Here is a 24973-nt window from a genome sequence, read left to right as displayed (position 1 = left end):
TGAGACGTGCTCGGTCCCCTTTTATTTTTGGAATACAGTGTATAGAATTGACATTTCTTTACAAGTTTTAGTAAAATTCACCAGTGAAATCACCTGGCTTCAGAAACTGCCTTCTTTGGAAGGGTTTCAAATTCAGCTTATCTAGTTCATCTTCAGTGAGTTTTGGTAGTTTTTGGTTTTCAAGGAATTGGTTTATTTCATCCAATTTGTTGAATTTAGGTACTTAAAGATGTACATAGTATTATTTATTATTATTGTTGGAATATCTTGAAAGGTTTGTGGTGATACACTTTTTCATTCCTGACATTGGGTCATTCCTCTTCCCTTTTTTCTTTGATAAGCTTATTGCAAGACTGATAGTTTATTGATCGTTTTGAAGAACTAGGTTTTGATTGATTTTCCTCTATTTTTGCTTTTTCATTTGATTTCTGCTCTTTATTTTGATGACTGTTTCTATGCTACTGTAAATGGGGTGTTCTACAAGTGTAAATCAAGCTAAGTTGCTTAATGGTGGTGTTCAAGTCTACTGTGTCCTTAATGAAAGGAAGGTCTTAGTTTTATTGTAGTCTAATTTATGTTTTATTGTTAGCATTTTGTGTCTTATTACAATTTTATCCCTCAAGTTTTACATGGTATAAGCAAGAGTTAAGAGTAATTTTTGTTGTGATTGCAAATATCAATCAACCCTGGTTTTTTGATTACTTATTTTTAAATGGGAAGTAAATTTCTTGGGCCAGCAGTGTGCCCAAGGATCCTGTAAAGTAGAGCCGGAAGTCTCCCTGACTCAGGGGGAGGCACTCCTTAGCAGACTGTGTAAGTGGCACAATTCAGCCTTGACCTGTTAGTGGTTCCAGGGGTGGGCAGCTTCTGGGAAGACAGCCCCACAGCTTGAAAGGTTTCTTCTCCAGCCAGCCCTGTGTCTGCGTCTCACTAGGAATGGCCTGTCTCTGCATCTCCTCCTGTGGCCCTGGTGTCACAGGTTGGGCCGGAGAGGGGCTTCTTCCCAGGCTGTGAATCCTACCATGGAGGACTTTGGACTCTGCCTGGAACCCTGGCGGGGGTCCACTCTGACCTTCCTTATCTTGGTCTGACCCAGCTGTTACCACCCCCGGTTAGCCCTTTTCATAGCTACTGTGGCTGGGTTCAATGGTTACTTTTATCTGACAACTTGGTCAGGCCAAGTTGATTTTTGTCAAACACTGGTCTAGATGGTGCTGTGTAACTAACATGTAAGTCCATAGACTTGAAGTAAAACAGATTATCCTTCATAATGTGAGTGGGCCTCATCCAGTCAGTTGAGGACTATAAGAGGAAAAGGCTGAACTCCCTTGAGGAGGAGGAAATACTGCCTCCAGCCTGCATCCCCAGCTCTTCCCTGGGTCTCCAGGATGCTGGCCTGCCCTCAAGATGTTAGACTTGCCAGCCCCCAAAATCCTATGAGCCAGTTCCTTAAAAAAAATCTCTGCATCTCCCTGCATCCTATTGGTTCTGTTTCTCTAGTGAGGCCTGACTACTAACTGGGGGTTCTAGCTCTGGCCTCATTTCCTGAGAGATGGGGACGGAGTTCCCCTTCTGGTTCTCTTTGGTGGTTCTAGTGTGGCTTCAGGCAGAAGAACAGCATGGAGACCTCTCTCTTCTGCCATCTTTCACCTGGAAGAGCAGATCGGTTTTTGGAAGTCTTTGGGGCAGTGGGAAATCAAGTTTGTCTGCAGGCAGCAGGAGATACTGCAGTTTCTGGTTCTGGAGAGAAGGGCCACTTTTTGAGAGGGAGTCTTGCTTTGCTGCCCATGCTGAAGTGCAGTGGTACAATCTCCGCCTCCTGGACTCAAGCCGTTCTCGTGCCTCAGCCTCCCGAGTAGCTGGGATTAACAGGTGTGCATCATCACGCCTGGCTACTTTTTTTTTTTTTTTTTAATTTTTAGCAGAGATACGTTTTGCTGTGTTGGCCAGGCTGGCCTCAAGTGGTCCGCCTGCCTTGGCCTCGCAAAGTGCTGGGATTACAGGCGTGAGCCACCAGGCCCAGCCCTACTCTTTATCTCCAAAAGCCGAGGCCTTCCTGTAGGCCATTCACGATGGATTGCTGCTCACCCCACGTGGCCATTAACACACGGCTGTGGGTTTCCAACCTGGCCCCTTGTATGAAAAACCCTAGGTAAACACATCAAAATAATAATTAGTCCCCGGCATAGCACTTTATTTAAAAAGCCCTCATTTTATGATGAGGAAATGGGGCCTCCAGGAGGACAATGGGCAGAGTGTGACCATCCTACCCACTGCCTCTCAGGAGCCCCTTGTATCTGCCACGACTGGCCTGCCTCACTGCAAGCTGTGGCACAGATACGTAGACATGGTTAATAAAAATCACTGTGATTTAATAAATAGTGTGATGTTTCTGTACAGGCCCCTCCCTGTCTGTCCCAGAGCCAGCGGGAGTGCTGGAGGGATGGGGGCCTGGGTCCCTGGAGCCCACGAGATTCCTGCAGCTTTCCCAGGAGGAAAAACTGATCCGGTGACAGAAGGCTGCGGCATCCTAAAAGTCTCCCCTGAAGAGTAGACACGGCAGGGCCCCCAGCCACATCCAGATCGAGATGATTAGGGAGGGTGCCGCAGAGCGAGGGTCACTACACATCTTCAGGATGCGTCTGGACTCTCTTGGTGCTGCAACAGTATTTTTCACATAGTTTGAGGAGCTCTGACAAAATGAAGACGGATGAGGCCAATCCAGTTAAAAACAGCAAATCTGCCAAAGGGGAAAACAGAAAAGAGTCAGGACATGCTGCAGCTGTGCCGCGCCAGCAGGAGGTGCCTTCCCTGCCAGTCCTCCTGATAAAGTGAGAGGGGCGGAGGACCAGCCCTTTTCATTCCCCTGAAGGCAGGGAGATCTTCCTAACCCAGGATCCAAAATGCTGTAGTTCCAGAAGGGCCTGCCTGTCGTTCCAGGCAAAGGCCAGGCAGCTCCAGAGCACAGGGTGGGTCTGGCAGGCAGCTGGGAGCATGTTATGGACTCGGGCTGGAAGGGGAGTGAGTTTCCTTTCCTGACAGCAGCTGTCCCAGCGCTCTGCTGCTTGCAAATGGCCCGAGTGACCAGTCCGGGCTCCCTGTCCTGTGCACCCCGACACGTTCCGTGGGATGAATTCCCAGCGTCTCCGTCTGCTCCTGTCACATGCTATTGTGAGGAACGATCCCTGGCTCCCTGTTGATGATTCCTGATGTACGGGCTACCCAGGCACAACCCCTTCAGCCGTGGGAAGCCTACTTCCTTCCCGGCGGGTGGAAACAGCCAGTGAGCAGAGTGTTTTGGGGGGTCCTTTTGTCTGTTCCTACAGGGCATTCACTGGTGACCCACACTGACACTGCTTTTTGGAGGACAGGGCAGAGTTGACCATCCCAGTCTTGCCTGGAGGTCATAGGACCGTTGTCACTGCAGCCTCAGGCCTTGACGGATAATCCCATGACCCTCCAGATCTGAGCCAGGATCCACTCTGGGCCCTGCCGGGGAGGAGGCGGTGGGCCCGTGGGGGCTGCCTCACTGGCCTCCCTCATCCTCCATTCCGGGGTGGGGGTGGCTCTCAGCACCCTGGGGAAAAGGGTGGGGTCGATGACTTGTCCTTGGCTCCCTCTTCCACTCAACCCTCCCCTCACCCCATGCCTGCCATAACCGCAGCTTCAGAGAAAGGTGCCACACTCGCTTGGCTGACAATGTTGGGGAGTCCCCTGGGCTCCACACCAGGGCGTGTGCCGTTGGAAAGCCACAGTGACTGAATCATGTCCCTTTCAGCCAAAACTGGAAGACAGCCCAGCTCCCTGTCTTCAGGTGACCAGATCTCTAAATCACACTACTGGCCCCAGGGTCAAGTCCAGGCTCCCCAGCTGGGGCAGATCCCAGGCTGAGTCCAGGCCTTGCACAGCTCCCTCCTTCCTCCCTGCACGTGCTCTGAGCCTCCAGCCCGATGCCTGGGATGCCGATGCCCCTTGGGCCCCAGACCCTACTACTCTTGAGTGACAGGCCTCTTCCTGGGGGTTTCTGTGTATCCTCTGTGCATCCCTCACATCACCCACATTAGAGTCCCTTCCTGTGAGGACAGAAGGGCCCTGCAGAGAGAGCTGGCCCCTGGTGAGCTCCGCTTTCCTGCACTGACCCCTCCTGGGCTGCAGCTTCCCACCTGGCAGCTGCCGCCCCCCACGGCCGTGGTCCGAGGTCACCTGTCGTTCCTGTCCCCGCCACTCACCAAGCGCTCCCAGGTTCTCCGTCTGGAAGACCCTCTGTAGCGGGGGGATGTAAATGACCGCCAGCTGCCCCAGGATGGACCCAAGGACGGAGTAGAGGAACATGTGGTTCCTGAGAAAGCCGATCTCAAATATCAGCTTGGTCTGCGGGGAGAAGGTCACACAGGGGATTGTGTGCTGTCCACACCCCAGGTACAGGCAGGGGAGCTCTGGCTGCCCGTGCTGAGCCAGAGCTGCTCAATGCTGTGGGCAGGGCCGGGGCATTGCTGTTGAGAACACGCTGCAGCTCTGCAGCGAGGAGGGTCAGCCCGGGTCTCACCTGAGAGCGGCAGCTCAAGGCGTTGAAGAGATCAAAAAACACAAAACAAGTGAACGTCATCGTCGTGGTGCGGGGAGTGCTTGCTCTGTCTTCAGGCATCTGGAAGGTGAGTACAAAGGTGAGAGGTTAGGCAGGAAGAGCCATCCTCCATCCTGAACCAAAGGGCACATGCCTCACTGCTCCTGGGGCATGGCTGGGGGCCACTTATAAGCTCATGAATCGGTCACACAGCTTCCTCCAGGTGTGAGGTCAGTGGCTGCTACCCCAGGGTCTCCCCAGCACATGCTGGTTTGCTGCCACCATGAGGATGGGGGCAGGGCACCTATGGGTGGAGGAAACACCACCTCCTCCAGGAAGTAACTGTCTCCCAGGAAGGTGATGCCACTCCAGTTAAACCCAGAGTGAATGTCATTTCCTACAAGGAAGGCTGAAGGATGGCCTTCAGTAGTAGAGGGAGAGCTGGAGGGAAAATGGAGGCAGGGTACCCGGCCAAGGTCCCCTCCCGCTTCCTGCACATGTGCGATCTGCGGTGCGGTCACATGGCTCACCTGCCTCATTTCCCACCTAGGTCATTGCCCGTCCTGGCCCAGAGCTCCCTGAACCTGCAGGCCATGAAAAGGTGACCCAGGCCTAGATCCAAAGCAAACAATCACCTCTAGAGCGTAACACAGGAGGATCTTTAGCAGATTTCAAATTGTTTCCTGGGACAAGGGAACAGGGGGCAGCCTGTCCTCATGTACATTTCAACTCCCGTCTCGGCAAAGTCATCCCCACCCCGCTGGCCTCTGCAGTTCCCAGGCACACACCTGGCGACCTCCCTTCTTTCAGGGGTCACCCAGTCCCTTTGCCTCATGCACCCCACCCCTCTGATGGCATCACATTGTCCGGTGTCTGTACATGTTTGCCTCTCCCAGATGTGAGCTGTGGCAGGAGGGCAGGGACTGCAGTCCCCAGCGTCTGCACCGCACCAGGGCTTAGAGAACAGGCCGGGGTGGCCCTCGCTCACCTCCTTCCAGAAGATAAAGAGGGTCCCGCTGATGATGACGGCCGCAGACATGAGGATCTTCAGGATGAGGGCTCTGCTGAGGATGGTGTCCTTCACACTCCTTGGTGGCTGCCTGAAGGCGTCTTTGTCAACGGGCTCTACCCCCAAGCTGCTCCGAACAAGACATGGACACTTTGAAATGAACCAGGAATGAAATAAAAGACCCTTGAAACAGCTGTGCCTGAGCCTCCCAGGCCAAGTTGGCACAGGTGGCAGGGCCAGGCATTTGCTGAAAGCCCCCAGGCATCGCACCTGCCCTCCTCGGCACCTTCCAGAAGCCCCAGAGCCTGGGTCCATGGGCAGCTGTGCCCCTCCATCTGTCCGGCAGACAGTGAAGGAAGACCACCCAGTAAGGCCAACCACACACAGTTCCTTACACCCAGGTGATCTCCATCACCCCGAGGGGACCCCCCACGTTGAGCCTGGAGAAACAGGCTCCAGGCTCCACCCTCCGCAGGGCCCCTCATTGGCCGACGGAGACCTGCCTCCAGCCAACTCCACACAGCAGGGTTGAGGCTAGACCAGCAGCGGGCAGTATGGTGGGAGCGGCCGGGTGAGGCCCCACTGCTCAGACACAGCTGAGGCCAGCTTCGTGGTCCCACTTCTGCTCCCAGGGAGAGCTGGCAGGAGAGGTAACCCTCACACTTGACTTTGGGGACACAAATGAGGACTCTTTCCCTTGGCAGCTGTCACTGGTGATAACAGCAGCACTGAGCTCCAGCGGAAGCAATGGCTCTGTGCTCACACGGTTACGCACGTGTGGCCAGATGGCTCCCCTGACTTCAAAGCGCATTCCTTCCCCCACACCACTTGGCCAGCTTGTTGAAGGGGATATTAAGTCGCGGAGCGGGTAGACTCCTGAGCACCTACTGAGTGGCAAGCCTTTTATCTCTAGACATCAGGGATGAAACCACAAACTCCGCCTCCATGAAGCTGATGTTCTAAAGGGGGGACAGATCACAATCAGATCCATAAGGAAAAGTGTGTGTGTGTGTGTGTGTGTGTGTGTGTGTGTGTGTGTGTGTATCTTCCTCTCTAGGGAAAAATACAGCAGGGTGAGGGGAGTGAGTGGGAGTGCAATCAGGGAAGACTTCCTGAAGGCAGTGACTGGAATGAAGAATGAGAACGAGCCATGCACGTTGCCCAGAGAGAGCATCCAGGCAGAGGGAGCAGAAAGTTCCATCCTCGCCAAGCTCTGCTGGTCCAGGTACTTTCTCCTCTGCCTTCTACTCCCAGTCTCACTCCAGTGCAACACACTTCAGTTTTCTGGGAACTCCTAATGGAAAGTGGCTGTATTTGTTCATCCCTATATCATTGGGGCACAGCCAGCAGCCCCTGGAGGAAGCCCCGCAGGTGGGTAAGGAGACACAGGGCTCCCAGCCGGCCCGGCCTCACCTCTGTGCTGGTGGCCCATCCATGATGATGTTGATCCACAGGATCTGCATGGCGTTGAGGGGGCTGGGCAGGTTGAACACGGTGGACAGAGTGATGAGACTCAGGGCAGAGATGCTCCTGCGGGGCACACGCAGCCAGTCAGCGGCCGCCCGCCAGGCGTGGTGCTTAATGACACTTGGAATGCTGGCCTCTACTTACGTGCTCAGCTGGAATCGGACAAAGTTTTTGATGTTGTAAAAAATCCCCTTGCCTTCCTCCACTGCATTCCTGCAAGAGAAGAGAGCCATTTACTCACGGAGCGGGCTTGCGGGAGGGCTCAACCAGTGCATCGGTTGCTGCAAGGGGCAGTGGTGACTCGCCCAGATGGACGTTGTACTTGGGACCCTGCTGGTTCCCCTTGCTGGCATTCTTGGGGACACGGTTGTAGGAGACGGTGGTGTTCTAACAGGTGCCCCTCAGCCACTGGGAACTGATCCTCGAGCCATGTTCGCCCTTCTGTGCCAAGGGTACACTTGATGCCTCCAATTAGACCATAAATTACTCTCCTGCCGAGCCCACGGACCCCATCCCTGCCCAGACTCCCGAAGCGGACCGTGCATCTGAGCCATTTACCAAAGAGAAGAGAGAGACACAGCAAAACCAGTCAGGCCTAAAAATGAGGTGAGGAGGGAGGGATGGGGAGGCTGAAGGACATCGCCTGCTTCTGTCTCTAGAAAGCTCTTCGCGGAAGCCCTTTTAAACCTTAACCTGGGGTCACTAATGTAGAAAAACCATCTATGCACCGCACCCGCCCTCGCCGCCAGATTTTACTAAAATATTTTGCAAAAGAACTATAGAGCTGATATTATGACTTTTTTTTCTTTCTAAGTGTGTTAAGGTTCCTATGGTGAATCAATTGTGGAGACACCTTTGTAAAGTGCACGATCACACCTAGCCTCAATATTTGTTCATTTGGATTTTTTTGTATCAGGCTTAAAAAAGTTTTCCCTCACCCCTAACTAATTACTGCGATTTGCTTATGAGGAGAGTCTTAGAACTAATTGAAGATGTTCATTTTAATTCTTTCTCACCCTACACTCAAGTGCGAGCACGTATTTGGCCACAGGTTTTCCTTACAGACTCAGCTGCTGCCCACCAGCCCGAGCCAGGCAGGCATTCCCAATAACACATGAAATGCACCCACAGGCAGCAAATCCCATCTCTGCTTCATGTCCGTAACATTCCCCTGGGGGCAGCATGCGACTAGCCCCAGGGGTCATGGACCCCATGACCCTGCTATGAGAGGCTCTTGGTACTTGGAGTTGGGGGCATCTGCCACACTGACTAGCCCCGAGATTCAGCTCTCCCTGGGGACTCTGCGAGACCCCCCCTCTATCTCCACAGTAGCAGGTTCCAGGGAGAAGCTGGTGACCCAGGCATTTTTGCAACTGAAAAACTACCAGAAGGGCAGCTTACATGATGGCTGAGAAGTCATCGTCCACCAGGATCATGTTGGCAGCCTCTTTGCTGACGTCCGTCCCTGTCTGCCCCATGGCGATCCCGATGTCTGCAGACTTCAGGGCCACTGCGTCGTTCACCCCATCCCCAGTCATGGCCACGATCGCCCCTGACTCCTGCAGAGCCTTTGGAAAGAGCAGGCAATGAAGGCCTGCAGCCTGAGGACCACGTCCCAATGCCCGGCCACGCACATCCTGTGGCCAGCCACAGAGACCTCTGTCTGGAGGGCACCCAGAGTTCGAATCCCAGCTTCACCCACATTAGCTGTGGGAACTGGGCGAGCCCTTGACCCTCTCGACCTCACTTTCCCCATCTGCAAAGTATGAGCAACAGTTTCTTCTTCCCAGGGCTGTTGTGAGGCCCAAACTGAGATGATGGATGTGACGGTGCCCAGCATGGTCAGTAAAGGCTCATAAAGGTTATCCAGTCCCAGTAATAAACAGTAATCAACAATGCGGCCCTGGAAACCATGAGGTACCTGGTAAGTATTACTACCTTCTTTGAGGAGTAACTCACATAGGGATTTACTCTGTAGAGCTAAAAATAACAGGAAAGAAGAAAACCCGTCTACTAAAAGACCTCAAGAGCAAACTTTCAGAGCACAGGTGAGAAAACCAAGCACATTTTCTACCTTTTTTTCGTATTTAGAGTCAGAAAAATCACATCAGCTCTTTACTGGGCTCCTGCTGTGTGCCAAGAGATTCATGGGCCTGGCTTTGTTTAGTCCTCTACCCAACCCTGTGAATTAGCTGACGGCATTAATAGTTCCCCCATTTTACAGATAAGGAAATGGAGGAACAGAGTTGAATAACAGGAATAAAGCCAAAAAGCACCCAGCACTTTGGGAGGCCAAGATAGGCGGATCACCTGAGGTCAGGAGTTTAAGACCAGCCTGGCCAACGTGGCGAAACCCTGTCTCTACTAAAAATACAAACATTAGCCGGGTGTGCTGGTGCACACCGCAATCCCAGCTACTTGGGGAGACTGAGGCAGGAGACTCGCTTGACCCTGGGAGGCAGAGGTTGAAGTAAGCCGAGATTGTGCCACTGCATTGCAGCCTAGGTGACAGAGTGAGACTCCGTACCTGCAACCCCCTCCCCCAAAAGAAAAAAGATAGCTTCTGTTGTAGTTTTCCCCTTTCCATTATCTAATTACAGCTCCTAGTTTTCAGTGTAGGTAGCAAAGGTCCCCCAGTTCTCCCCTCTTCCTTAAAATGACCCCCAGGTTTAGTGGGGCTCGTGTCTGCCCAGCTAGAGATGACACTTCCCAGCATCCCTTGCAGCTAAACCTGGGCCCGTGACTGCGTTCTGGCCAAGGGGCTGTGAGCGCAAGTGATGCTGGCAACTTCAGAGCCTCGTCCTCTCCAAGGGAGCTGCCCGTGCGCCCCTGTTCATCCTCATCCCCTCCCCCTGGGGCAGCTGCCCTGGACCTAGAGAAGGAAGCCACCGTCGGGCCCTGCACTGTCACCCGACGGACGCATGAGCTCCTCGAGCCACAGTGTCTCTGGCCCCAGCAGCGCAGCCTGTGCCCGCCTTGCCCAGCGAACCTTGATGATTTTGAGCTTGTGCTTTGGGCTGGTCCTGAAGAACACGGACACCTGGACATGGAGACCGGGAAGACAAAGAATCAGATTTCAGAGCTGCGACCCAGCCCCGCCGCCAGCCGAGCCTCCGGGGACCCACCTTCCCCACGCGGTCGGCCAGCTCGCCCTTCTCCACTCCGTCCACCTCCTCTCCGGACATGGCTTGCAGCTTCCCGTTGCACAGGCCGATGTTTCTTCCTTCAGAAGAACCTGTTCTGAGGGCCTGCTCCGAGGCCCCCATCCCCACCCCTCACTCCCGGCCCTACCTCGGCCATGGGGAATACCAAGAATAAAACCATGCTGGAGACTGTTTACTGAGGACCTACCATGCTGCATGGCCTCGGTTCTATCCACAGGATTAACTTACACCAAACGCCTCATTGTCCCCACTTTAAAGATGGGGAAACAGAAGTGACTTTGCCAAGGACACACAGCTGGTAAGGAGTAACACTGGAACCTGACACGGCTCTGATTCCAAAGCCCGTGAACCTTTCCCCAGCACCAGGCTGTGACCACCCACATAATAGTAACTAGAGGGGCTGGGTGCAGTGGCTCAGGCCTGTAATCCCAGCACTTTGGGAGGCTGAGGCGGGCAGATTCCCTGAGTTCAGGAGTTCAAGACCAGCCTGGGCAACACGGTGAAACCCTGTCTCTACTAAAATACAAAAAATCGGCTGGGCGTGGTGGTGGGTGCCTGTGATCCCAGCTACTCAGGAGGCTGAGGCAGGAGAATTGCTTGAATCCAGGAGGTGGAGGTTGCAGTGAGCCAAGATTGCACCACTGCACTCCAGCCTGGCCAACAGAACAAGACTCCATCTCAAAAAAAAAAAAAAAAAGTCACTAGAGGAGAAGGGCTGCTAGCCCTGTACTGATGAAGAGACTGAGGGTCAGAGTGGTTCAATGGTTTGCCAAGGGTACACAGCTAGAGGCAGAAGGCAGACTGAAACTGTACATGGCCATGATGCTGTCTGTGAACACAGTGGATGAAAAGCCCCTGACACACAGTAGGTCCTCAGTATCCATGAGGACTTTTTCCCTTTTGCAGAACCTGCCAACATTTCAGAAACAGGAACACCTCAGAAATTGGAATGCTGGCCCACGAATACTCGGCATCTTTTCTAAGCCCATAGGGCTAGGCTTGAGCACTCCTGACAGAGTTTGCTGAGTCTTCCCTTTGGTAGCAGCCCCCCATTGTAAAGGATGGGTGGGTCCTTTCATCCTCACCCCCGACCCTGTCCCGGTTACCTATGGCCAAGGCCGTCTCCAGGGCATCTCCCGTTATCATCTTCACGGACACGCCAGACTCGGAGAGAACCTGGACTGCTTCCTTCACGCCAGCCCTCGGGGGGTCGATGATGCCCACAAGACCCAGAAACGTCAGCCGCCCCAGCTCGGGCCCAGAAGCCAGGGCCAGCACTAAGGAGAGAGGGGGAGTAAGGGGGGGTCACCGGGGGCTTAGGGGCCATCGTTTTTTTGTTGTTTCTTTCTTTTTTTTTTTTTTTTAAGAGAGAGTTTTGTTCTTGTTGCCCAGGCTGGAGTGCAGTGGTGTAATCTTAGCTCACTGCAGCCTCCGCCTCCTGGGTTCAAACAATTCTCCTGCTTCAGCCTCCTGAGTAGCTGGGATTACAAGGCATGCACCACCAGGCCCAGCTAATTTTTGTATTTTTAGTAGAGACAGGATTTCACCATGTTGACCAGGCTGGTCTCCTGACCTCAGGTGATCTGCCCACCTCAGCCTCCCAAAGTGCTGGGATTACAGGTGTGAGGCAACGTGCCCAGCCCTTTGTTAGTCCCCAGCCAGCCCCCACCATGGCCCAGATCCTCCTCGGTCTGCAGAGGGCTCGGGCAACAAGTCCCTAGACTGAAAGGGAGGGCAGAGATGCCTCTAGCGGCTCTCAGGCCTGCACAGATGCACAATAGAGAGAGAGGCCAGAAACAGCTGCGTAGCGGAAAATACCACTGCTGTCCGCTTGATATGGTATGGCTGTGTCCCCACCCAAATCTCATCTCGAATTGTAGCTCCCGTAATTCCCACGTGTTGTGGGAGGGACCTAGTGGGAGATAATTGAATTACGGGGGTGGTTTTCCCCATAATGCTCTGTGGAAGTGAATCAGTCTCATGAGATCTGATGGTTTTATGAGGGGTTTCCCCTTTGGCTTGGCTCTCATTCTCTCTTGTCGGCTGCCATGTAAGACGTGACTTTCACCTTCCACCATGATTGTGAGGCCTCCCCAGCCACATGGAGCTATGAGTCCATTCAACCTCTTTTTCTTTATAAATTACCTAGTCTCAAGTCTGTCTTTATCAGTAGCATGAAAATAGACTAATACACCACTCATGGTATAAGACCCACCCCACTTCCCAACAAAAGTGGCCGCAGAAACCTGTGAGCTGGCCCAGAATGGGACATGTGAGGGGCATTTCTGACCGTTCTTGCCCCCATTTGCTCTGTGCTAACTCATCTTGTCATCTCCAGCAGACTTGGTGGGGCGGTTCAGAGGTGAAGAGAAATTGACAGGGGAGCAATCCATCTGAGGGGACTCTTGCTGTGAGCTTGCCCTGGGCCTTGATTCTCTTCTGGTGGCACAGAAGCCAGGCCCAGCTCCTGCCACCTGGGTGATCTGAGAGGAGGTGGTGTACTTGTCACCTCACTGACACCAAAGACAGGGCTGGCATCCCTCCTGCACAGTCATGATGCTGCACCAATGACACTGGTGCCCTTCCTCCCCTTTTCCAAGGGCTCCCTCCCCTCCCTGAACCTGGGCTTTGCCAAGCCAGGAGCATCCCCTGCTTCTAGTGGCCATCTAGCAGGGCTCTATCCCCAGAGGATACTCCTGCCTCCGTGCTCCCCTCACCCTGACTCTCCTTCCCGCTCCGTGGGGTTTGTCATCTTCCCCTGGATGCATGTGGGGTGGAGGGTCTCAAAGCCCAAGACGGGATTCACCGACTCTTCCAATCCCCACAGCAATCACTCCAGGGGATCTAGCAGGTTGGGGGCTTCTCCAAGTCACTCGGGCACTGCCCCAGGCCTGCCAGGCAGCAGGCATCAGTTCACGGTCACCTGCTGAGGAATAACATCCCTTCTATTCTCAGACCAGACATGGGTTAGAAAAACACACAGGCCTTCTCTAAGGCCAGTTCCCAGGTTGTAGCTTTCCCAGCCACAGGTGGGAGACAAGTCCATTTGTAAACACAAAAGGACCTGCATGTGGACTGGGGGAGACAGGAAAAGGTCTCACTGCTCCTCCGCCACTGACCCGTTCTCATTACGCTCTCCCGCAAGGTCTGGAGCAAGCCCCTGGAATGCGTCATCATGCTCCGCAGCAGACATCCGGGCGAGGGCGCTGGCTGCACTAGGTGGGGCTGTGTCACCTGGGCCGGCTCCTCTGCCCGGTGGGGACTGAGGGTGTGGCCTCACACAGGCACTTAACCTGGTGCCCAGCACACAGGTGGGGCCCAAGTGCCAGGAGCAGATTTAGACGCCAGTGCCACGCAGGATGTTTACTTACTAACGTGTCCACTCTTAAGTGAGCCGTTTCATCGTCAGCAGAGGCACGATGTGACCAGAACAGGGAGCTACTGAATGGCTTGGTCGTATCAACCATGACGAAAGCAGCTGCCACCCACGTGCCAGATTGTCTCCCAATCCCTCCGCTGTGCAGGAGGGATGCCACAGCCCCGTCTTTGGTGTCAGTGAGATGAAAAGGACCTTCTTACACCACCCGCTCTCAGATCACCCGGCTCGCAGAAGCTGGGCCTGGCTTCTCTGCCACCCAAACAGAGTCAAGGCCCAGGGCAAGCTAAGATGGGATTCACCGTCTCTTCCAATCCTCACAGCAATCAATGAAGTCACTGCTCTCGTGCCTTCCTTACGCATATGGGGAAACTGAGGCACAGTATTTACCTGTAATCCTATTGTAGACCCAGCGCTACACAAACCATTTGGGGGGCAAAGTGCCCATGCTTTGGGGAACGCTCCCCTCACTCAGGAAGAGGGGACACGTGCTCGGCGCTGGCTTCACCGTGCCCCAGAAAGCCGCAAGGGTCTCGCCCCGTACACCTCTGAGCAAGCTTGCCAGCAACCTACAAACTCTGTTCCCCGAAGGGGAAAACCAAGGCTCCTGAGCCAGTAAGGCCAGCCCAACGCCTCTCACTTTCCCCCGAGGGAACATCAGTGCTCAGAGCGCTTCTAAACACTTCCTCTGTAACTGGCCAGGGTGACAAATGACACCAAGGGAAATGTGAGATTTAATGTTCAGCCCATCAGGGCAGGCACTGGCTCTGCTACAGAAAATTGAAAATGGCTAAGGGAGAAAATATGTTCCTTGACTGAAAAGAGCTTCGGGTTTTCCTGACAAGAGGCAATGAGCAAAAAGACCTATTGAGAAAATCAATGTTTGGGGTGCAGCCCATTCACCTGCCTTAAGAAACTCAGCAAGGGAGGGTCCCCCTCTTCTCTGGATTAATGGGGGTCACTGAGGAACTGGGATGAGGTGGGGACCTCTCTGCTTTTCATGTGACCATCAGGTTCCAAGCACACGTTATTGCCGTCAGCATGCTGCCTGACTCCTTGGGACGGGTGACCTCCTTGACTGGGGACCCTGCTGGAATGCACTTAAAAGTCAACATTACATGCAAGCTTAAAGCTCTGGGCCGGGACCACAGGCACTGACCCCGCAGACCGAGCGACCCCATCCTCTTCTCTTCCTGCAGGCAGAATGACCTCTGCTGGGGCATCAGCGGCAGGGAGATGCCTCCGTTGTTGTACATGGTGCAGTAGTGGATCACCTCTTCCAAAGCCCCTTTCATGAAATAAATGTCTTCCTGATCCTTAGAAAAGACAAAGGGAAGAAATCCACTATCACTGGAAGCCTTGGTTCATAGTGACCATCACCCCACTCTGCACAAGGTTACAAAGACACACACGGGGATGTTTGCAGCAGAGTTATTTATAGTGGTGGGCTGGTGCTGTTCACTAAGTGGTGCTGGACAGGTTCACTAAGTTCTAGAATCCATCCATGGAATGTTTTGCAGTCCAGAGAAAGAACAAGGCCAATCTTCAACCTGTACCACCTTGTTCTTTTTTCAGTTCCCTTGTTACGGTCACTCAGAGCGTCTTGTATGTTTCAAGCACGGGAGGTATCATCCCACTTTGGACTATGCCTTTCGGGGTGTGATTAACTGGGAATATTTCCATTAGACTGTTGCCTCCCTAGGGCAGCACCAAGTCTATTTTGTACCCACCCCCAGCACTTGGCTTGTAATAGTGAACCCACATGAGTAGCTGATCATTTTTCCTGTGTTTCTGTTAAGCTCTGTATGACAAACATGTAGACTATAAGCTCCATGTGGGGAGGCCCTGGGTCACTGAGAGTCACACTGTATCCCTAGCCTCAATACCGGACTCACCTGGCTCACGTGGGTGCACAGTGTGAATATAACACTGTTATAAAATAACATAATATTAATTATATATGTTATTAGTTAATACATTAATTATGATACATATGTATTGTATTATATGCATGTATATTATTTATATGTATTATATTACATTATATTATTTATATGTATATTATATGTTATATATTATATATTACATATAATTATTATATATTACATAATATATATTAAATAATATATGTAATATATGTAATATGTATTACATAGTATATAATTAATATGTTAATATAACAAGCTTATATTAACCAACACAGGCATCTAAGACATAATATTAAAAGAAAATCTTAAGGGGAAAAAGCAAATTACACACACTGTAAACAGTGAGCTTGTTTTGAAAATACCATCCAGATGTTGTCATTTGCATATTTAGAATGTGCAATGCTCCATCCCAGACTTAAAACAGAATTACCTCTGGGTGGGTGGTGGGGAGGGAGGGAAGAAGGGTGGAATGAAAAAAGCTTTCATTTTTATGTCATATTTCTATACTTTTTCAATGAGAATATATTACCATTGCCTTGCAGGGAAAAAGATTTAAAGGTCTAAAAGTTTTTTGAAAATCTATAATCCCTTCTAAGCCCCTGAAATGTACATGTGACCATCCACGTACAGCAAGGGCCTGGCACGAGCTGGCTGAGCTGCCCATAGCCCTGAGTGGGAGCTGAGCAGTCTGCATGGGCAGACACGGAAGATTCTAGAAAGAGTGGGAGGGAAGAGGAGGGGTGGAGAAAAAGCTAGAAGGCAACAAAAACTTTAAAAAATAGCTTTTAAGGAAAATCTGAAAAGCCACAACAAATCTGAAAAGAAAATTTTAAAAATCAGCTGTAATGTCCACCCGAGGTGGCCATAACTTGGTATGTGTTCCTCTAGTCAGGGACAACATGTGTGCACACGCTGATGCACCACGCGGACACGCCTTCCGTACTGAAGGATTTGCTCCCCAGTATGATGGGGAGATGAGCTAAGAAGTATAAAAAACTTAGCACAGGGCTGCAAAGAGAGGACTGGCAAGTTGGCGACTGGTGTTAGCAGCAGGGCCTCAGTCATTGGATTGGATTACAGGCTGGTCAATCTCAACATTCACACCTGCATCAGAATCCGCAGAAAATGAAGATTACTGGGTCCCACCCCTGGACCATCCGACTCAGGAGGTCTGGCATGGAACCTGAGATTCTGCATTTCTAATAAATTCTCGCGTGATACAACCGCTACTACTCCAGGGACCCTGCTTTGAGAACTTCTGTTTTAAACAAAAAGCCAGAAGCAGACCCAAGAGAATCAAAGGTTTGATGGTGACTAAGTTTTTCCATGTATTTGGAATGTCACAGAAGCATCCAGGAACTTTCAAATTATCCTTGAAGTCTGCATTTTGCTTTATTTCTGGGTGGGGGCCCGGGCAGAAAGAGAGAAGAGGCTGAAGATTGAAAGGTCTCACCTCAGTCTTCAGACTGCATTTCACCGCCATCCACTTCTGCTCTGAACTGAATGGAATCTCTTTTTTTCTTATATATGAATTTTTAATATCACTTAAGTCCATCTAGCATAATAAAATGACACATTTTTAGTGAGTCATCCAAAGCCAATTTCTATACAAAGCTCAGTCCATTTAAATTATTCATTGTTCAAACCACCTCTGGCAGATAAGAAATCCTAGCATTTAGCACACAGAAGAAAGGCCATTTCTCTTGGAATGTCCCACCTGGAAAAAAAAAAAGAGTCTCTTCTCTTGGCTGAAGGGCAGACCCGACGTCTTTGCAACAGCCTCTATCTGAAATCTGCTTAGAAACAAACCTGCAGTGTTTCTGCTGGGAGGAACGTTTCAGACTTGAAGGTGTAGCAATTTCTCAGAAGGAACCCCCTGAGTCAGTGAGACAGCCCTGCGTCCACAGCCTGGGGTCCTTGCCAGCCCTGCCGTCCACAGCCTGGGGTCCTTGCCAGCCCGGCCCTTTGTTGCTCTTTGATGGCTTTTGGATCAGTGATGTGACAACTCAGAAGCTCAGTTTCCCCAAGTGTAAACCAGTCATGGCCCATGCATCCCACAGGGGGTGAAAATGGGGTGCAGCAGGGGCACAAAAAACTACTCCTTTTACGTATAAAGTACGGATATGCGTACAACACTGTATCTGCAGTATTAAATTTCAGGGGGAGGGAGTGGGGTGATTAGGGAAGAAATGCCTAAAACATCTCCTTAGTGGGGTTGAATTGTACCCCACAAAAGATATGTTGAAGTCCTAACCTTGGAACCTCTGAATGTGATCTGATTTGGAATAGGACCTTTGCAGATATCGTCAATTTGAGGCTATTAGGGTTGGCCCTAAGCCAATATGACTGGATATAAGAGGAGGAAGGCCGGGCATGGTGGTTCATGCCTGTAATCCCAGGACTTTGGGAGGCCGAGGCGGGCAGATCACAAGGTGAGGAGATCAAGACCATCCTGACTAACATGGTGAAACCCTGTCTCTACTAAAAATACAAAAAGTTTTAGCCAGGCGTGGTGGCGGGCGCCTGTAGTCCCAGCTACTCGGGAGGCTGAGGCAGGAGAATCATTTGAACCTGGGAGGCAGAGGTTGCAGTGAGCCGAGATCAAGCCAATGCACTCCAGCCTGGGCAACAGAGCAAGGCTCCATCACAAAAAAAAAAAAAAAAAAAAGAGGAGGAAAACGTTGCGCATAGCCATGGCGGGGAGCACCTCGTGACAGAGACAGAGCTTGGTGTGAGAAGCCAAGGCAGGGATGCATCTGCGAGTCAAGGAACGCCCGGGCTGCCAGTAACACCCAGAAACTGGGAGATGGAGCCTGGCCCTGCTCACACCTTGATTTCAACTTCTGGCCCACAGAGCTGTGTTTCAGTGTGTTTTGGTTACTCTAAATCACCAGCCAGTGGTGTTTTATTTCAGTAACCCCAAGACCGTAATCCAGGAGCAATAATGGAAGAAAAGTTGGGAACCAGTGGCCTGGCCTCAGTGCCATTTAGAGCAGGCGAGACAGGTAAGAACCACGAAGTGCTTGCCCCATGCCTGTCACACAGGCAGCACTTCCTACATGCCTGTGTTTGTTCTATATTCCAAAATCTTAAGCCAGGCCCCAGGGAAGAGGAAAATTATAACACATCAAGGAAATCTCCCAGCTTCTGGGTTCTGGAACCTCTCTCCTCTCTAGGCTGCAGGGATGGCTGGTGGCGGGAGCAAGGTGACACATAGGTGTCATTCCTGCCAGACGGTCAGGCCGGCACCTTCCCTTCTGGGCAGCAAGGAGTTGTTGAATGGGGCAGACTCAGCACTATTTTAAAACGGGAAACAAGCTCCATTCACTATTACAGACATTGCAGAGGGAATTATCTTCTGTGAATGGAAGAAAAATAATACGATGTCATGATTTCTGTTTGTTTTTTTGAGATGGAGTCTTGCTCCGTCACCCCGGCTGGGATTCTCCTGCCTCAGCCTCCCGAGTAGCTGGGATTACGAGTGCGCACCACCATGCCCAGCTAATTTTTATGTTTTCAGTAGAGATGAGGTTTCACCATGTTGGCCAGGCTGGTCTTGAACTCCTGACCTCAGGTGATCCACCCGCCTCGGTCTCCCAAAGTGTTGCGATTACAGGTGTGAGCCACTGCTCCCAATCTTTTTGTTTTTTTGTTTTTTTTTTTTTTGAGGCAGGATCTCTGTCATCCAGACTGGAGTGCAGTGGTGTGATCATAGCTCATTGCAGCCACAGACTCCTGGGCTCAGGGGATCCTCCCGCCTCAGCCTTCTGAGTAGCTGGGACCACAGGCATGCACCACCATGCCCAGCTAATTTTTATATTTTTTGTAGAGATGGGGTTTCGCTATGTTGCCCAGGCTGGTCTCAAATGATCCTCCCGCCTTCGCCTCTTAAAGTGCTGGGATTTGAGCCACTGCACTCAGCTTGTAATGACTTTCCAGCACTCTTATGCTGCGGAAAAGCACCTGATCTACTGTCATGGGGGCTTAAGAGAGGGCGACCACCTCTCCCCCACCCAGCACCAGCTTCGGGAAGGCAGCGGTGTGGGAGGTCAGAGTCTTGCACTTGAGGGAGGGACAGGTAAGCTGATAACAGAAGGCAGTGAAGTGAGCCCGGAATGAGAGGTGTCTGCTGGGGTGGAAACTGGAGTGAACTTGAAGAGAAAGTCAGCGCTCACCAGTGAGGACAGGCAGGAGTGGTCAAAGCCCAGGAGGAAGCAGGAAGGGGGATGAGTGCAGGGGCCAGGCTGGGCGGCAGCAAGGGGTCAGTGCTGGGGGATGAGCACCCTGAGTCGGGCTTTTCCCTTGACCTTGATGGAGAGGGGTCTGATCAGACCCGAGTCAGAGACAAGTCACACAGCAGAAAGCACGGAGCGGGTTGGGGAGAGGAGCTCCCACAGTGTCCAGGGGAGCCCCAGCTCTGGCTGAAGAGGAGGGACCCAGGCCAAGTGGCCATGGAAACAGATATGGGAGCTGACCGGGGCCACCTTCCTCCTTCCTTTGTTCCCTCCTCTTAACCTCTGCCGGCCCCTCCTTTCCCATGTCCTTTGTCCTCTCTTCTCCTTGCTTTCCTGTCACCTGCATTCCCAGCCCGTTTTCTGCTTCTCCTTCTGCTAACTTGTCCTCTTGAGCACAGAATGCAGCAGGCCCCCGTCAGCCCCCACCCATCCCCTCCACACTGCAAGCAGCCACTTGGTACCTGGTGCTGGGTACAGAATGGCCTGGGGCAACCCTGCACAGCCACAGAGCTCAGGGTCTAACACTGAGCCCCGGACACAATCGAATGCATTCCCAGGAATCAGCCCCTCCCAATGGTGCCTCGGTGAGCACAGGGTAGTGCTGGGCGCATAGGGAGTCTCGTTCCACTGTCTGTCGCCCCAACACCTGACCAGGGCCTGAACCACAGGTGAGCTCATAGGATTCTTTTGGAATCGCTGGTGGAGGGATTACAGACCTGCAGAACTTGCTGCAGTCCCGTGGAATCTCAGAGCTCACCTCCTCCACCACCAACAGATGGCCCAAGGCCAGCTTGGGCCATTTTCTTCCATGATTACCTAACATCTCCAGTCCTGTTAGCTCAGACAGGAGCTGGCTTTCTACCAATGAATCCAGCCCCGAGTCAAAGAACTCCCCGCAAAGACACCCCAGGACCTCCTACCTTCATCGCCAGGGCCATCAAGGCACCCTCGGTGGGCTGCCCCATCACGGCGTTCTTTCTGATGACTGCGTTGTTGGCGACACAGCCCGCCTAAAAGGGGATTGTCCGGACATCTGTAGTTAGTACTGGGCTCATGAAAAAGTTAGACACTGTAGGCTTGGCCCACTTTTATAGCTGGGGCTGTGGGGACAAGACTTGCTCTTTAAAACAACTCAGCGTCCCGGCTTTTTAAAAGAAACATCGTGACTATTTCTTGGCTGTGCTGAATGTTGGTTCCCACAAAGTTATCATGAGGGAACCCAGCAGGGAGGCACACGGGTGGTGACAAGTGTGGGGTAACAGGGAGTGACCGATAATGGGGATGATGGCGTTTCCGCTTGGGGTGACAAAGTGTTCTAGACAGTGGTGAAGGTTGCACAACTTGTGAACATATTGAAACCACTGAATTGTGCACTTTAACGGGGTGAATTCATGGTAGATGACTTCTATCTCAATTTAAAAATAAATATTTAAAAAATGAAATAGAGACAAGCAAAAAGAGTGGGATTCCCGGCACTCTTCCTTCCCGGCCTGGTGAGCCTGGACACTCGCATTACTTCTCTGCCTGTTTCTTTTATTTTTTATTGATACTAATTTTGCATATTTTTGTTTCATTTATTCATTCATTCATTCATTCGAGACAGAGTCTCAGTCTGTCACCCAGGCTGGAGTGCAGTGGCATGACCTCAGCTCACTGCAACCTTTGCCTCCCTGGTTCAAGGCAATTCTGTCTCAGGCTCCTGAGTAGCTGGTACTACAGGTATGCGCCACCATGCCTGGCTAATTTTTATATTTTTTAGTAGAGACGGGGTTTCACCATGTTAGCCGGGCTGGTTTTGAACTCCTGACCTCAGGAGATCCATCCACCTTGGCATCCCAAAGTGCTGGGATTACAGGCATGAGCCACCACACCTGGCCATATTGTTTTTAATCTGCAAAACCGAGACAGTGTTCGCTGTGATATTGAAGTAGCCCCTGGAGGCAGGTCCTTCGCAGGCAGCGCTCACTGAATGGTACAGAGGAAGAAGGGTGCATGCTACAGAGGCTTCTAGCTCTTCTTTTTAAATAGTTATTAAAAAACATAATAGAAACAGGGTCTCACTATGTTGCCCAGGCTGGTCTCGAACTCCTGGCCTCAAGTGATTCTCCTGCCTTGGCCTCCCAAAGTGCTGGGAAAACAGGCATGAGCCACTGTGCCCAGCCTAGCTGTCCTCTTACCTCTGATGTCTCCATCAGTTTTGGGGCCATTTTTTCAGTGCTGTGACAGCCTCACCCCTCACCAGTAGGTTCAATGGCTGTTTCCCTTTTCAGAGAGAAGCCCCAGAAGCCTCAATGTAAATGCCTATTTCCCCCATGGCGCTTTTGACACCTACCTCCACTAACTTTCCCACTGAGACATTGGAAAATTCCTTAATGACTTCCTTGGATGGTAGAAGACACACAGTCCCTTGACCGTCATACCCAACTCCGCTGACCTGCAGGGCGAGGCAGAAGAAAGGGTGTTGCCAAGAGTCAAAAACATGCTCCCCCAGTTGGCCCACAATCTCTGTCCTGGGGATCCATTCCAAGGACATAATCCTAAACATGGACAGGGCTTTCAGTATGAAGATGTTCTCCGAAAGATTATTGATTAATTGGATACGTCACGGGTGGACACAGCGCCGGGCATTAGTAAATTGCGGCAAGTTGACTCAGTGGGATACTCTGCAGCCAGTACAAGTGATGGTTAAGAAAACTAAGAACTAGCATAGAAGAGTGCTTCTATTCTAAGAACAGCACTGGGCAAACGTGTTAGCCTTTGCAGCCCATATCACCTTTGTCGTGGCTACTCAGCTTTGCTGTTGTGGCACACTGAGGCATGAAAGCAGCCATTGGCAACATGTACACAAATGGGTGTGGTGGTACACCAAGAAAACTTTATTTTCAAACAAGCACTGGCCCATGGGCCATCATTTGTTCACCCCTTGCTTTGGCCAGTTTTGTAGAAAAAATATCAGGATAAAAAATTGCACATTCAGGGAGCTTCCAATCGCACCAAGCGCACAGAAGACACTGAAAAACACGCGAGGACTTGGGAGGCTGAGGTGGGAGGATCCCTTGAGCCCAGAAGTTAGAGGCTGCAGTGAGCCATGATTGCACCACTGCACTGCAACCTGGGCAACACAGCAAGACCCTGTCTTAAAAAACAAAACAGGCTGGGCGTGGTGGCTCATGCCTGTAATCCCAGCACTCTGGGAAGAGGCCAAGGCGGGCAGATCACCAGAGGTCAGGAGTTTTAGACCAGCCTGGCCAACATATAGTGAAACGCTGTCTCTACTAGAAAATGCAAAAATAAGCTCGGCATAGTGGGGCATGCCTGTAGTCCCAGCTACTTGGGAAGCTGAGGCAGGAGGGTCGCTTGAACCTGAGAAGTGAAGGTTGCAGTGAGCCGAGATCAGCCACTGCATTCCAGCCTGGGTGACAGAGCGAGATTCTGTCTCTCAAAAACAAACAAACCACAAATGGACTAATCATGGTTAGTTTGTCATGGGAGGTATGGAAGATTTTTTCTAGGTTTTAAATTTTGTAATGTGCTTATAATTAATAAGTAACTAAAAGAGGAGGCTACCTTAAATTGGTCATATCTATTAAAAGGAAGTATGGGATGATTAAAAACAAAATCAGTCATGTTAGCAAGGAGATTGTAAGATGACCCCAATTTATTTCTTCCTTATTGTGTTCTAGAAGACATTGTGTGCTTTGTCTAGAAAGGAGACAGCCTGGCTGGGCGCATCTTTAAGGCTTGTAAATTCCTTTGGGACTCACCTCGGCACGAAGCCCATCTGACGTCACAAGCTGGGTCACTGTCATTTCATTGGCAGTCAGAGTCCCCGTCTTATCAGAACAGAGAACGCTGCAGCAACCTGGTACAACAAACATCAGTTTATAGAAAAGAGAAGTCGTCACCCTCAGGCTTGTGAAACCCCAGGCTGGACTGCCCTGACAGCAAAGCCCCCATTCAATTCCACGTGTAAGAATTCCACCAGCCGGAGTCCCTCACCTAAAGTCTCCACGATGGGTAACTTCTTCACGATGACCCGCTTCTTGGCCATCCGCAGAACTCCCAGGACCAGCGTCACCATGACGACGATGGGCAGACCCTCTGGAATGGCCGCCACAGCCAGGCTGGATCGAAAGGTCAAATGAGTCCCCTCTAACACACATTTAAGGAGTGTGTGACTCTCAGCTGGGGCTGGCAATGCTTTTGGCTGGTGAAGCTTGTCTTAGGTGTCCCCAATGTCCTGGTTCTATTCTCCATTCCCAATCCTAAGGTGCACCTGCCTCATTCTTCAGCACCCACTGTCCTGAGCCCTCCCCTGCAGACCCTGCTCTTGGGAAGCGACCTCTCCTGTCAGTCATCCACACCTTAGTGTGAATTAGTCTGTCAGCAGTTTTGCCTCTTTAAAAGTATTTTGTATTTACATTATTCTCATTTATTAGAGAGAAAAGGCTTTGGGTTCCATAAAAGGAATTCCCAAAATCAGACAATAAGTGGGATTAAGAGTTTTTGGTTCCAAGGGTCCTCGAGAGTCCCTTGAATTTCACTTTTCATGAGTGTAGGGTGTAGACACTTCCTATGGGGAAGCCAGACGAGGAAGTCCAGGTCGGGTGAGGTGAAGGGCCACAGCAACACCCTTGCCTGCTGCGTGGATCTGTTTCGGGGTGTCTGCTCACTTCTTTCTTACCCCTCCAGTTCTCCCTGTACGGCACGACCCCACTCTCCCGTAACCAGGGTTGACTGGATTTGAGGGGAGCATGTGACCCAAGCTGAGCCGGTGAGATGCTCTCTTGGAAACGAGACTGGGGCTGCGGCACATGGATGCCCCTTCTCTGGGTGTGTCAACAGGTTAGAGCATGTGTAGAGGGGGCTTTTTTGTCCCTTTTGGCTGAGACTCCACAACATCGGGGCTGACTGGCCCCACATTCCACGCTCCTGAAGTGGTGGAAAGGTATGATGCCTGGTGCCTGGTGTCCAGTTTGACATAGCCAGGGGTGGGCTGTAGAAAGGGCAAGAGTGTTTGCAAGTGGGCCACTGTTGAAGCTGGGTAGTGGCTACACAGGTGTTCACTTTATCATCCTCTCTGCTTTTGTACATGCTTGAAATTTTCCTTTAAAAAATGTAAAAATAAACATGAAGAAACCATGACAACCCAAATGTCCATCAGTGAACAAATGGATGAGCCAAATGTGGTCTATCTATACAGCAGAATACGCTTTAGCCAAAGAAAGGA

At 51.4% G+C, this 24973-nt stretch overlaps 1 protein-coding gene across 5 annotated transcripts in view; it reads right to left on the bottom strand.

Moving 5' to 3' along the window:
• The window catches only part of ATP2C2 (ATPase secretory pathway Ca2+ transporting 2), a 94789-nt gene continuing 69816 nt past the window's right edge, over positions 1–24973 (bottom strand). Inside the window, exons 12-28 of one of the 5 annotated variants that reach the window (XM_009251000.4) lie at positions 23743–23867; positions 23508–23605; positions 22076–22177; positions 20664–20753; positions 16962–17063; positions 14740–14896; positions 11311–11481; positions 10166–10263; positions 10030–10080; positions 8442–8608; positions 7185–7253; positions 6987–7103; positions 6781–6867; positions 5553–5700; positions 4547–4645; positions 4230–4371; positions 1–2740 (exon numbers count right to left, since the gene is read on the bottom strand). In XM_009251000.4, the coding sequence (XP_009249275.3) occupies positions 2622–2740; positions 4230–4371; positions 4547–4645; positions 5553–5700; positions 6781–6867; positions 6987–7103; positions 7185–7253; positions 8442–8608; positions 10030–10080; positions 10166–10263; positions 11311–11481; positions 14740–14896; positions 16962–17063; positions 20664–20753; positions 22076–22177; positions 23508–23605; positions 23743–23867 (1942 nt within the window). In that variant the 3' untranslated portion in view covers positions 1–2621. Of the gene's footprint in view, positions 4372–4546; positions 4646–5552; positions 5701–6780; positions 6868–6986; positions 7104–7184; positions 7254–8441; positions 8609–10029; positions 10081–10165; positions 10264–11310; positions 11482–14739; positions 14897–16961; positions 17064–20663; positions 20754–22075; positions 22178–23507; positions 23606–23742; positions 23868–24973 lie in introns of all 5 variants that reach the window. The other 4 variants (XM_002826706.6, XM_024233532.3, XM_054534214.1 and 1 more) reach the window with 4 other exon arrangements.

The sequence above is a fragment of the Pongo abelii genome, chromosome 18, assembly GCF_028885655.2.
Source record: "Pongo abelii isolate AG06213 chromosome 18, NHGRI_mPonAbe1-v2.0_pri, whole genome shotgun sequence".
In the NCBI taxonomy this organism is placed as follows: Eukaryota; Metazoa; Chordata; class Mammalia; order Primates; family Hominidae; genus Pongo; species Pongo abelii.
Note: the sequence above shows the minus strand (reverse complement) of the source record. Positions and strands in the feature narration are given on the sequence as shown.